General features: G+C 35.8%; 1 protein-coding gene across 3 annotated transcripts; it reads left to right on the top strand.

The window, feature by feature from the left end:
• The first annotated feature begins 5,618 nt into the window (after positions 1–5,618).
• LOC105058503 (SUN domain-containing protein 4) lies at positions 5,619–12,469 on the top strand. Of its 3 annotated transcripts, none has more exons than XM_010941457.4 (5): positions 5,619–5,932; positions 8,100–8,287; positions 9,353–10,659; positions 10,754–10,839; positions 12,074–12,469. In XM_010941457.4, the coding sequence occupies exons 2-5, from the start codon at positions 8,122–8,124 to the stop codon at positions 12,075–12,077; spliced, it is 1,563 nt and encodes a 520-aa protein (XP_010939759.1). In that variant the 5' UTR covers positions 5,619–5,932; positions 8,100–8,121; the 3' UTR covers positions 12,078–12,469. The 3 variants fall into 3 exon arrangements, with proteins under 3 accessions (XP_010939759.1, XP_010939757.1, XP_010939756.1); XM_010941455.4 differs by lacking the exon at positions 12,074–12,469 and adding an exon at positions 11,489–11,750 and having other exon boundaries at positions 5,619–5,846; XM_010941454.4 differs by lacking the exon at positions 12,074–12,469 and adding an exon at positions 11,489–11,750 and having other exon boundaries at positions 5,620–5,932.
• Positions 12,470–12,721: the final 252 nt, after the last annotated feature.

Raw genomic sequence — 12,721 nt, 5'->3', positions numbered from 1 at the left:
GATTAAATCAGTAGTATTTAACAAAAGTTAAGATGGAGGCCAACACAATGTTCAGCAATCAGAGATCAGTTTGATCAAATAACTTTATTTAATCAATATTAGATTAAAATATAATTAACTCCATAGAGATCAAATAGATTAAATCTGATGGTATTCGGATCTGACTAAGGTTGGTGCAGACATATTGTCCGATGACTACGGATCAAGATTCTTCATTAAGCTCGATCAAAATCATCGAAAGAAAATCTTTCATTGGACTAATCTCAAAGAGAAAAATCATCATGGAGGGAGAAATAATTCTAGAAAAAAAATCCATAGAGAGAAAACAGAGATAGAAACTAGAGAGAGAAGATGGAGAGAGAAATAATTCCAGAATGAGAGAAGAAAGAGGGAAGAGAGAGAAACTCTTTCTCTCTCCTTATTTTTTTTTCTTTTCTTTTTTTTCTTCTTCCCACGGGTTCTTAGCAAAATAGGAGACCTTTTGGTCCTATTTGTTCTCCAAATCAAAGGCCATGGCTAGCAATAGCCGAGGCTGCAATGGTGTAGCCCAATGATTCCAGACCGACGGTCAGTGATGACCATCGGCATTGAAAAAATCAAAAAGAGAGAGATAGGAACAAGGGATAAATAGAGGATTTTAATTTTTCGATCTTTCGATGAAACCGACGGCTGATGGTGTTATCTAATGTTATGGAAAAGAAGGAAAAAAAAGAGAAAAAAGAGAGTCGGGGCTTACCTTGGACTCTAGCAGGCTCTTCAATCTGATTTTTTGCGGACACAATCATAGCTTTCAGAAACAAATATCCAGCATAATTTTTCGACACTGGGCCTCTGATCTTTGATGGAAAGGATGGAAATCCTTCTTCCTATTAAATAGAGCTTGAGAGGAGTCCATCTCCTCAACTTCAATTTCCATCAAGAAATTGGAGAAGAAGACTCACGATCAGAGTTTTCTTCATCCTCTTTTTTTTGTTGGTGCATCAGGATTTGTGCAAGGGTATTATACAATCAATTAGAAATTTCTATCATTAATACTGATATTCATATGACAAATGATAGATTTAGCATAAGCAAAATCTCTATCACTATAAGGAAAAAGGTTATTAGCGATGGCTTCCCATCGCTAAAAGTCCATCGAAAATAACACCATCGCTAATTACCATTATTAGCGATGATAAAAATTTTATCGCTAATAATACTAATTAGTGATGATATTAGCAACAAAAAATATCGTCGCTAATATTTTTTATTTTATTTTTTATTAATTAAAATTTAAAAAAATATTAGCGATGGTATTTTTCGTCGCTAATATTTTTTTTATTTTTTTAAATTTATAATTAAATTTTTTAATTCTAATTTTAGCACCATCAGGTCAGAGCCGGTCCTCCAATGGCCCAACCTCGAACCCCTGCCATCGTCCTCCTTATCCTTTTTCTGCTCCCATCATCCTCTCTAGCACAACATCACCTCCATTATCCACTTGGAACACATAGGACAAGAAGAAGAATAAGAAAAAGAATCCAATCAATCTTAAGAAAGAAATTTAGAAGCCAATCTGAGGAAAAGTGATCACTGTCATAGACGGTTAAAAATAAATCTTAACTCAAACTATATAGATAGATTGAGTCGGGATCATATCCTTAGAGATCAAAAGGTTGAGTTGTGTTCAAACTAAAAAATAAAGTGAAGAATTAGGATTTTAAGATTTTAAAAAGATAAAAGAAATAAGTTTAACAAAAATAAAGTTAAGAAAAATCAATTAGAAAAAAGTACTTTAGATTTTCGAATCCATCCTTTAATCACATATTTATATTTTAATTAAAGCAATCTATATCACTAAAAATTACGAGACTTAATGATTAGAAAAAAATAAATTCATGATTAAATTTTGAGCATAGCTTATCTCGCTGAGTATGAATCGCATCCTTAGTTCACGACTCATCTCTACGTAGTCATAAACTATTCAAAAATCTATCTCATGAAATAATGAAAACTACTACTTGAACACATGAATAAAATCATAGAAATTATTCATATTTGTAAAAATATTCAATTAAATTCAAAAAAAATATACTTTGCAAAGTTCAAATAGTTGATTGCATAATAAAAAAAATACATAATAAAATTAAAAAGTAAAATATAAATCTGAATTAAAGGACTTCATCTATTTCTCTAAAGATGAAGATTTTAGCTACTCATGGATTAGATCTTGTTCACCATCAAAAACTCCATCTTCTTCAAAGGTTGAAGAAAAATTTGAAGATGTAGCAGAACCTCTCTCTCAAAGCTTCAAACTCTTCCCTCTCTTCCTCTCTCTTTTTCTCCATAATTTTTCTCTCAATTTTTGTTCTATATTTTTCTTCTCTCTTGGATCCCTTTTTATAGGCTACATAACCCCCCAAAGTCATAAACGTAACCCATCTCTTTATTCTTCACGTATTAAGACTCCTTACTGCGTTAAAATACTCCATCCCACGTCCCAACCGCAACTAATGTAAAAACTTGATTTCTAGCCATTGGATCATAAGTAAACATCTCAGATCGTGCTTCATCTTCACCTTATCAGCTTCAAAATCATACTGACCATCGGATCGAGCGTTTGGATCGTTCTGGACCGTCGGATGGCACAAAGGAGAGTTCTATTTCAATTTTTCCAACCGACAGCATGTCCCAACCATCCGATCATGCTTCAGATTGCTGTGACCCATTGGATTGTGCATAATCTGTGGGCCACCACCGAAGTATATGGTTAAGAGCTCCCTCTGCCGTCCATCAAGTGTTCAAATCGCTAATCAATTATCCGATCGCGCAAAAGAGAGCTGCCTACCCCATGCACCATGACGTGAATTGGTGAAAAAATTCTATGGACTGTGCCCCTGCATCTATGGATTGGCCGATCGGTCCACGGTATATCGGGCGGCATTTTGGGTCCATTTGGGTTTAATTTTGGGTCCAATTGAGTTCTGTTTTTGAGTCCAATTTGGCTTGGATTTAGGCTACCTTTGGGTCTCTATTTGGGATTCATTTTGAGTCCGATTTGCTCCCAATTTGAGTCTTTTTAACCTGTGAATCAGGCTCTTTACATTGACGATCATCTTTCCTGCAAAAGATAAATAAAAATATCAATTCTTAAAAAATAAAGATGAATTAATTAATAAATTAATATTTTTATAGATGTATTTAATGTACTTATCAAAAAGATCCCTCCCGCATTGTCTTCTTCTTCTTTCTATCTAACGATGGCTGCATACCAGTTGTCTATGGAGCAACGGACCTTCCAAAGTTACCTCGCCTTATCGATATAGGAGGAGGCATATAAAGAAGAGGAGAAGATGGAGACATAAGCTGGGGAACCGAGAGGGGATGCGACGTAGGGAATCCAGCAGGCAGACATCCAGATTCCAGTAAACACGAGCTTCTAGATCTAAAACCCACTAATAAGAGAGGAGTTCAAAGAAGCAATAGGTAAAAATCAAGACATGATAAAAAATAGAGCCAAAATAACCATCAGTCTATAAGCACAGGAATGGATTCGGCAAGGGAACGGTGGTGCAGGAACTCCAGCAGTGCGAGGATAGCGAAGAGGGAGGCGGCGGCATATGAATGGAGAGGGTATAAGCTGGAGAACCAGGAGGGGATGCGGTGCAGAAAATTTGACAGGCGAATGATGGCAATAGGGAAGCGATATAGGGATGCTAGCGGGGACGGTGATGCGCATGAGCTAGAAGATCGGGAGAGGGGGAGAGGGGGGTCGGTCAATCACCGATGGGGAAGATTAAAATCGAGGGCGAGAGGGGAGGATGTAAGGGGAGAATGAGAGGGTGGAGAGGAAAGAGGGGGACCGAAGGCAGTCGAGGGGAGGTAAGTTGAGGGCTCGAGGAGGTGATCGGGAAATCAAGGCTTGAGGAGGCACTTAGGGGCTCAGGGAAGCCTGATCTGACGACGGAAAAAAGATCGAGGGGGATCGAAGGTGGCTAGGGAGAGATGGGCTGGGGGCTCATGGAGACAATTGGGGCTTGAGGAGGTGGCCGGTTGCTTGGGCCAACAGGATTCGGTGATGGGAGAAAAAGGGGGATCGAAAGTGGGGGAAAGAGGGGATCGATCGTCGTCGTGGGAGCCAACCCTAGAAACTGAGAGGGGGGTAGGGGAAAATGAGGGTGCATGGGAAATCGAGAGGGGGGGTGGGGGAAAATGAGGGGTGGGAGGAAAAAATCAGGAGGAAAAAAAATTTAAGGTTATTAGCGACGGTAAAAGGTCGTTGCTAATAAGAATCTTCTATCGTTAATAAACTTACAACCAAATTTAAAAAAAAATAAATTTACTTTTTATTAGGGATGCAACTTGCCATCATTAAAAGTTAAAAATTTCATCGTTAATAATTTTTTTTACGATGGAATAAATATTGATCGTCACTTACCGTCGGTAAAAAGTGTTATTAGCGATAGTAAAATTGCCATCGCTAATAGTCGTCGTTAAAGCTTCTTTTTTTTGCAGTATATACAGAAATTTCTATTATTAATACTAGCCTTGTATGGTGTGTGGGTATACTTAATTTTTTTATTTTTTAATTATTTTTTAAATACAATATAAGAATGTAATGAATTATAATAAAAAAAGATTTTAATAGCCAAGTTTCTATTATAAATTAGGCAAGACTAAATACATTGCATTCCATATTATTAATAAATATTCCATATTTAAATAATAAATTTATGGCTGAGCACATTAATACCATCATCCTTAATGCGAATAAAAGATTTCATACAACATAAGCTTTCATTTTTAATTATTATTGAAATATAATATAGTAATATCATAAATTATAATAAATAAAACACTTCAACAGTCAAAATTTTATTGCATTTTAATCAATTAATTCTAATTGAATAAAGTATAAACATCCATTATTAATTTTTTTCCCATGCAATGCATGAAATATAATTTTTTTCTTCTTTTCTAACTATTTTTAAATTATGTTAAAATAATAAAACAAATTATAATGAATAGAAATCTTTAATTATCAGACTTATATTATATATTAAATTATCAATTTTAATAATAGATGAATATATTAATATCAAATTACTAGTACCAATATTTATATAAAGAATGGAGAACTTACAATCTAAGTTTCCATATGAATATATACTAGCATTTAATACTCTTGTAGATTATACAAAAATAAAAAAAAGTATTAATAATATTATTAATATGGTGTTCATGTTGAGAATATAGAGCTCAAAATTCTATTAATGATATGATGAATATAAAAATTCTATTGGTTATCTAAAATAAAAAATTATATTAATAATATTACTAATATAGATGTTTTTGAAACAAAAAAAAGAACTAGATGGAAAATAATGAATGTTATATCGCCGAAAAAATGGGTATTGCAGATCACAGAAGTAACCGTTGGAGGTGGGCCCCGGCCGGCGTTAACCGTCCTCTCTCGTTGAGCGTTGTGCCGATTTGCTGTTGGTGGGCCCGCATCCAGCTAAGGGGGCCGCATGGGCACGCACGCTCTTCCGCGAATTCTGTGAGCATTCCTCTCCCCGAATCGGCGTTTATTGTCCAAGCCTCCAAGGGACCCACAGGTCTATGTATGCCAAGGGGGACGAGCTCGACTGTTACAAAAATTTCAATTCGCGTACTCCCTTCATTCTAAAGGCTCACTCTTCCTCCTACCGATCATCCCCTCTCCCCTCTCTCCCTTCCTCTCTCGAACCTTCATCATTCACCCCTCCTCAATGATCCCAGCTTCGATCTGATCTTGGTCTCCGGAGGCAATCCATCTTCGTCCCGGAGGCGATGCGATCTGGGCTAGGTGCTCCGATCCGCCGCCGGTGAGTTCGCTAACGGTTCTCACGTCGGAACTCGATCACTCACCCTTCTTCTCTTGTGCCCTGATCTAAAGATCGTTGCTTCACCCGTGAGTTCTGATGCGATAGCCGCTTTCTTTGTTTACGATCGTTTTTATTTTATTTTTTCCCGATTGATTTGAGATCAGGAATGAATTAGATCTCAGAGAAATTCTATTTCTTTTATTTTTTTTGACACGAATTCTCTCGTTGTTTTTGAATCTGAGATGCTAAATATGCGATTTTTTTTTGGGGGGGGATTTTGGGCTTTTTGATTGAGATATAGAGGAGTAATACTTGCTTGTTTAGGGACCTTGTTTTCTTGAATTTGATTCGAATCTTGTAGGTCAGATTAGAATGTTTGAACTGCTGGAAATAGATAATTTTTTTTGAGATCCGCAATTTTACGAATGAATTTAATTTTTTCTTATTTAAAATATATTGGTATATTTGTCTTACACTATACACTATACAAGAAAACAATATAAAATAGATACAAGCAACTAGATAAATGATAGCTACATTCATCAGAGAAAATAGTTTACTGTTATTTGACCCAATCACTATTTCAGGTATGTATAACATTTTAAGCCAAAGCTCTAACCAAACTCAACACAACAACTATAGATAAAAGAGAAGTCAATGATAAACGGGGGAAATAATAATGAAAAGATAAAAAATAATAATAAAAAGATCAAAGGAAAACAAACCTGAGCTTTTTCTCTTTATTGGAACTTCGGATTGGGGTTATACAGCTGCCAAAACCACATCATGTCTTCCCATTTTTATGTTATGCCCTTTAGTCGATGATAGTTGCTAAGCTATAAATATTTTCCACTACAAAATCACAAAGTAAATAATACAAGAGCATGATTGGATTTAAAAAAAGAGAGTGAATAAGAGAGATTAGAAAGGGCTAAAGATTTTTTTGTTTGACAAAAATGCTAACCTAGGTTGCTTGTGTCTTGTTCCACCAGATCACTTGTATCCATATGTATGTACGTACGTACATACACACATACATATGTATGTATGTATATGTATATATATATATATATATATGTATACATACATATGTATGTATACATATGTATATACATACATATGTATATGTATGTATATATGTACCTACACAAGTATGTATAGATATATATACATACATATGCATATATACATACATATGCATATATACATACATATGCATATACATATGTATATATACATATGTACGTATATATATATATGTATATATATACACATACGTATATATGTATGTGTATATATACATACGTACATATGTATGTATGTATGTATGTATGTATGTATGTATGTATGCATGCGTGCGTGCATATAAAATCATGTCTTAGCCTAGTTTTTCATTCAGAAAGAACCAGTCAATCTTTTTGGATGTATTTATACCCAGTGGGTGTGACCCTTCGCCTTACCAAAAAAAAAAATAATCTTCCCAAGAGCCAAACGGCAAGCTCTGTAGGCGAGCACGATGTGCATTTTGAATTGATCATGACGATTTAAATAAGAAAATTTCAACTAATTGATGAACAGTTATGTGGAGTGGCTACAGCTATTTCCAAAAAAAAAATGGCTTGTTTGCTACAGGAGCCATGGAAATGGTTATCGATCATACAGAGTAACTGGCTCTCTCACATATCTAAGATATTTCTCAAAGCCGTAGGGAGAACTGCCACCCTAGCCCCGTTCATGCATAGATGAACAGTAGAAATGGATAATAACAGCCATCTGTTTTTTTTAATAATGTCTGGTATAATGGGATAACAATTAACAACTAAATGGCAATTGCCATTTTACAGCATGTCTAACATTACAAGATGTTACAAAAACTGTTTTAATGCGGATGCCCATGATAACCTTATAAATAATGTTATTTTAAACCTATATTGAAGTTGATATTGAATACAGAAGTTGCAGTTAGTAAGGTAGGGATCATCAAAACACCAAACCATCCAACATAAAGACTGTTTAAAATTCTGGTTATCCAGTTGCAGAACGGACCCTGTAGGCTTGTACTTTCACATCTCTGTGCAGATTTGTTTATTTACTAGATATCTTTTATTAGGAAAAGGATGGTAAACTTTGTTTATCTTTTTCCTTCCATTTCTCTTTCCTCCACTGATCACCTTTATGTATTCTGGATTGGAAATTGGAATTTCAGTTCTAGCTCTTTTCTTATTTTAGCTGATTTACTTTTCTCGTCTACAGGGGTGGATTGCACCAATGAGCAATGCAGAGATCACGTAGAGCTCTTCTCCAAAGAAGAGCTGCTCTGGAGAAGAACGTCATTGCAGGGAGGAAAAACCTGTACAAGGTGTCTTTGTCTGTGGTTATCCTTTCGTGGGTGCTCTTGTTCCTCCTCAATTCCTTGATCAGCAATGGCAATGGCTCTACAGGTAATGCTCTCTCTCTCTCTCTCTCTCTGTCGTGGAACAAATGCTAGAATTTAGGAAAGGAAAAAAGAAAGTGATGAAAAGGAGAGCTATTTTTCATATGAATTGATGTTTGCTTTTTTGCATCAATAAGTCTGTTTTCTTGTTTATAGAAAAAATAAGTCTGTTTTCCTTTTGTGTTGTTTTATTATTCTGTTTTCCTTTTGTCTTGTTTTTATTATTCTGCCTGGCTTATAAGCTGCTGTCAGGTCCTTTTTAATTATATATTTTCTTGATTGCATCAATGGCTCAACTTATATTTTATTTCCCATTTGTGTCTTTTATTTAGGATTTTGTCTCATACTGATTTTAAACTGTTGTTGTTGCATGTATTTTTTTACATTGTGAAGCATCAAAGTAATACTTTACCACATGATGGATGTCATATTTTAGATAAACACTTCAATGATTTTCATTCGAACCTTACATGAATTTTATTTGTCTTATTTCTTTCTTTCCTTCTTTGCATTAGGGATTATCCATAAAAGATTTTGAGAAGAAAGAGGCCATTTTCCTATCAATCATGATCTTTGGATAAAGAAACTATCTGCTATGACTTTTCTTTCTATTCTCTCTTACTGGTTCGGTAGCAGTTTATGGTGTCAGATACATTGTTTTAATTATTGAATTTTGATGCAGATCTACATAGATCTACATTCTTTTTATCTTGTTTTGGTGCTTTACTAGTTATATTTTGGGCCCTCTTTTTGTTTTATTGGATTTCAAGTCACTTTTATGATCACATTTGGATGAATCAAGCACATCTGAGATTCGCACACTGGCGATTGAAATTAAATTTACTGTCAATGCATAATTCGTACATATTCATGATTTTCACAAACAATCATATTCACCCATGTTATGTATTTCTTCACTAGTGCTAGAGGATAATAGCAGCTTTCTGCCCAAAATAATTTCAGAAAAGGGTGGACCGACAAAGGAAAGAAGGGAGTTGGATTCTGATATTTAGATTTTGGTTCCCTTCCTGTACTGTTCCTGTGTATTAATCATTCTTGCAATGTAACGCAGATGGAATGGGTGCTGTTGTTGGTGTATTTAGCTGGTATGAAGCTCCCCCAGATCCAGATGATAGCATAGATTCTAGGGATGATGGGGCACAATCAGATGCTAATTCTGATAACAATGTTCAAGAAAGCTCCAATTCAGAGAGCGAGTCTGTAGGGAGTAGCACAGAAGTTTTAGTTAATAAAGATGATAAAGTATGTTTATCAGCTTTTGGAAAAGAACAGGTAGCTGAGGTAGTCTCTGAATCAGACATCAAGGTGGACAATGAAGCTCCTCTAAAAGGTGATAGATTATCCCATATTGCTCCTCCTGGTCTTGATGAGTTTAAAAGCAAAGTAATCACTGTAAAAGAGAAGCCAGTTTCCAGCCAAGCAGGCTGTGTCATTCACCGAGTTGAGCCTGGTGGGAAAGAGTATAATTATGCTTCTGCTACTAAGGGTGCCAAGGTCTTAGATTTTAACAAGGAAGCAAAAGGTGCTTCCAACATCTTAGACAAAGATAAGGACAGGTATCTCCGAAATCCATGCTCTGCAGAGAAATTTGTTGTTGTAGAGCTTTCAGAAGAAACATTAGTTGATACCATTGAACTAGCAAATTTTGAGCGCTACTCTTCTAATTTGAAAGATTTTGAACTGCTGAGTAGTTTAATTTATCCATCTGACAATTGGGTCAATCTTGGTAATTTTACTGCTGAGAATGTGAAACATGCCCAGAGGTTTTCTCTTCCAGAACCAAAGTGGGCGAGGTATCTAAAACTCAATTTGCTCAGCCATTATGGTTCAGAGTTCTACTGTACACTAAGTGTGGTGGAGGTGTATGGAGTGGATGCAGTTGAGAGGATGCTGGAGGATTTGATCTCTGTTGATAACAAACTGTTGGAGCCTGAAAAGCATTATGCTGAACAAAAACCACTTAAAGAACTGACTGATAGAGATGATACCCATGAAGAACTTACTACAGGAATTGATGATGAATCACAATCTGAAAGTCCAATGACAAAACAGGAGTCATTGCAAAACAATGTGCCTGATCCATTGGTTAAGACAAGGCCACCACAATTTGATCAAAAAAAGGAGACAAAGCCTCTGCAAGTTGGAAGGATGCCTGGAGATGCTGTTCTCAAGGTACTAATGCAGAAAGTCCAGTTCCTTGACATTAATTTTTCTGTTTTGGAGAAGTACCTTGAGGAGTTGAACAGCGGATATGGGCACATTTTTAAAGAATTTGATGATGATATTGCTGAGATGGATCAGCTTCTGGAGAAAATCAAATTAGAGATAGAGAATCTTCAAAACAGCAAAGATGATTTTGTACGTTGAATTTTCAGTCTCATAGATTTCTTGGTAATTTGTTTGAATTTTAGCTATTCATTTTTTTTGCTGAACTTGCATTCCTTGATTTCAGGCCGATAACATTGGAGAGCTGCTCACATGGAAAATCCTTGTTTCCTCTCAAGTGGACCAGTTGGTCAGAAATAGTGCAATGCTCAGGTTTGATTAATTCCTTGTTCTGGTGTTCATACTTCATACACATCTGGTATTGTTACTTTTTTTTTTCCATCAATTTCATCAACTAGGTTCCAAACTTCAGACATGTGTAAGAAGCAGACGCTAAACTTGTATGAACCTGCCTGCATCTTTAAGGGTCATTGCATGCATAATGTTAGTGGGAGGGTATTATGTTTCTCAAAACAGGCGCATCTATTCAGTAGTTTAGGGCTGTTCTGTTTAGTGGAGAAGGCAAGTCCATTGATAACCTTTGAAGTATGCCCCTACTAAAAGTATAGAACTATAGATTTTTTTTTATTTAGACATAAGTACTTGTTTAATATCACTTTGGTTTTCTGGACTTTAAGTGCCCTGGTTCCCCAACTGGAGAATGAACTTGCTCATTTGGAAATAGGAAATCACCCAGCTTGCTTGTTACTGGCTAATATTAGCCTTCTGCTAGTACACATGTAGGACCATTGTCACCTTGAGCAGAAAAATCTGTCCCTCACATGATGCCCAGTATCAAAATAAGTTGGAACAAACATACGGCAAAATAAATGAATCCTTTTGTTATTATCAAACTGACAGTAAAATAAATCAATTCTTGGTGACAATTATACAGTATTCACAAGTTTCTGCTAATATGCAGATTAGAGATTGAAAGGGTTCGAGACCATCAGTTTGACATCGAGAGCAGGTGTCTCACCGTGACATTCATAAGTTTAGTATTTGGGTGTTTAGCAGCTGCAAAGTTGGTTATAGGTATGCTTTCAAGTGTTTGTAAAATACATCATTCTGAAAAGTTTTGTAGCACAACCTTTTGCTGGCTCATCTTGCTTGTGAGCAGTAACATTATGGCTTCCATCCTGGTGTAATAATAATCATATGCAATAAAGTTTCCTATAATTTCAGCAAGACATTATTGTCTCGTGAGGTTTTGTTTGGATCAAACTTTTGTGGGGCCTCTATTATCTTTCATTAATGTTACTGGAAACCAGCATCACCAAGCTTGCTGACCTAACTATTCTCTTTAATGAAGAATTAAGAAACATAACTTACATTATGGCATGTAAGCCTACAAATAGATAATGGGAGATCGGGAATATGATAAAGATTTTTAAGAGATTTTAAGAGACGGTGCAAGCTAAATTTTAAACAAATGCTATATGATCAAGACTTTTCAGAAATTTTAAGAAACAGTGCAAGCTATATTTTGAACAAATGCTTTTGGCAGGTAATGAGCCTGGGGGGAAGAGTGGAGTAACAACATCTCATAAGATGCAACAATGCCAACATTGCAAAATGCTACCATACAGTCATCATTGATCATCCAATTATATATTTTCATACATTTGTTATCCTACATGATGCCATAAAATAATAGCAACCTCGAATATTTTATTTCTTTACAGACCAATCCATATATACATAAATAGGGAATTCTTCCCTTACTGAAGCAAAGGGCCTGTTTTGTTGCCCCTAATTGGGCATCCGAACTCAGTTCAGGCTAGAGGAGTCTACTTCAGGTGTTTTGTTCATCTTAAATGGAGTTGAACCAAGTTCTGCGCAGCCCAATTTAAGTTAGAAAAAGCATGAAGTGGTTTCAGTCTGGGGGAGACGAAGCCACTCCAGTGAAGTAGGCTCCTCCTCAGTCCACTTAACAGCAACCAAAAAGGACCCAAGTCTGTAGCTTTCTTGAATATAGACTCTTCAGATTTGTGAATCTCAACTTCTCTGTTCATGGAGCAAAGCAACATAATTCAATTATGTTAGGGAATTACAAAATTTATGTGAAAACAGAAGGAATTACTAATTAATCTAGTAGTTCATGGTATAGAATTTTCTCTATATACGCTGGTAGGCTGCCTTGAAACCCACGTCA

The sequence above is a fragment of the Elaeis guineensis genome, chromosome 15 (genome assembly GCF_000442705.2).
Source record: "Elaeis guineensis isolate ETL-2024a chromosome 15, EG11, whole genome shotgun sequence".
NCBI classification, from domain to species: domain Eukaryota; kingdom Viridiplantae; phylum Streptophyta; class Magnoliopsida; order Arecales; family Arecaceae; genus Elaeis; species Elaeis guineensis.
Note: the sequence above shows the minus strand (reverse complement) of the source record. Positions and strands in the feature narration are given on the sequence as shown.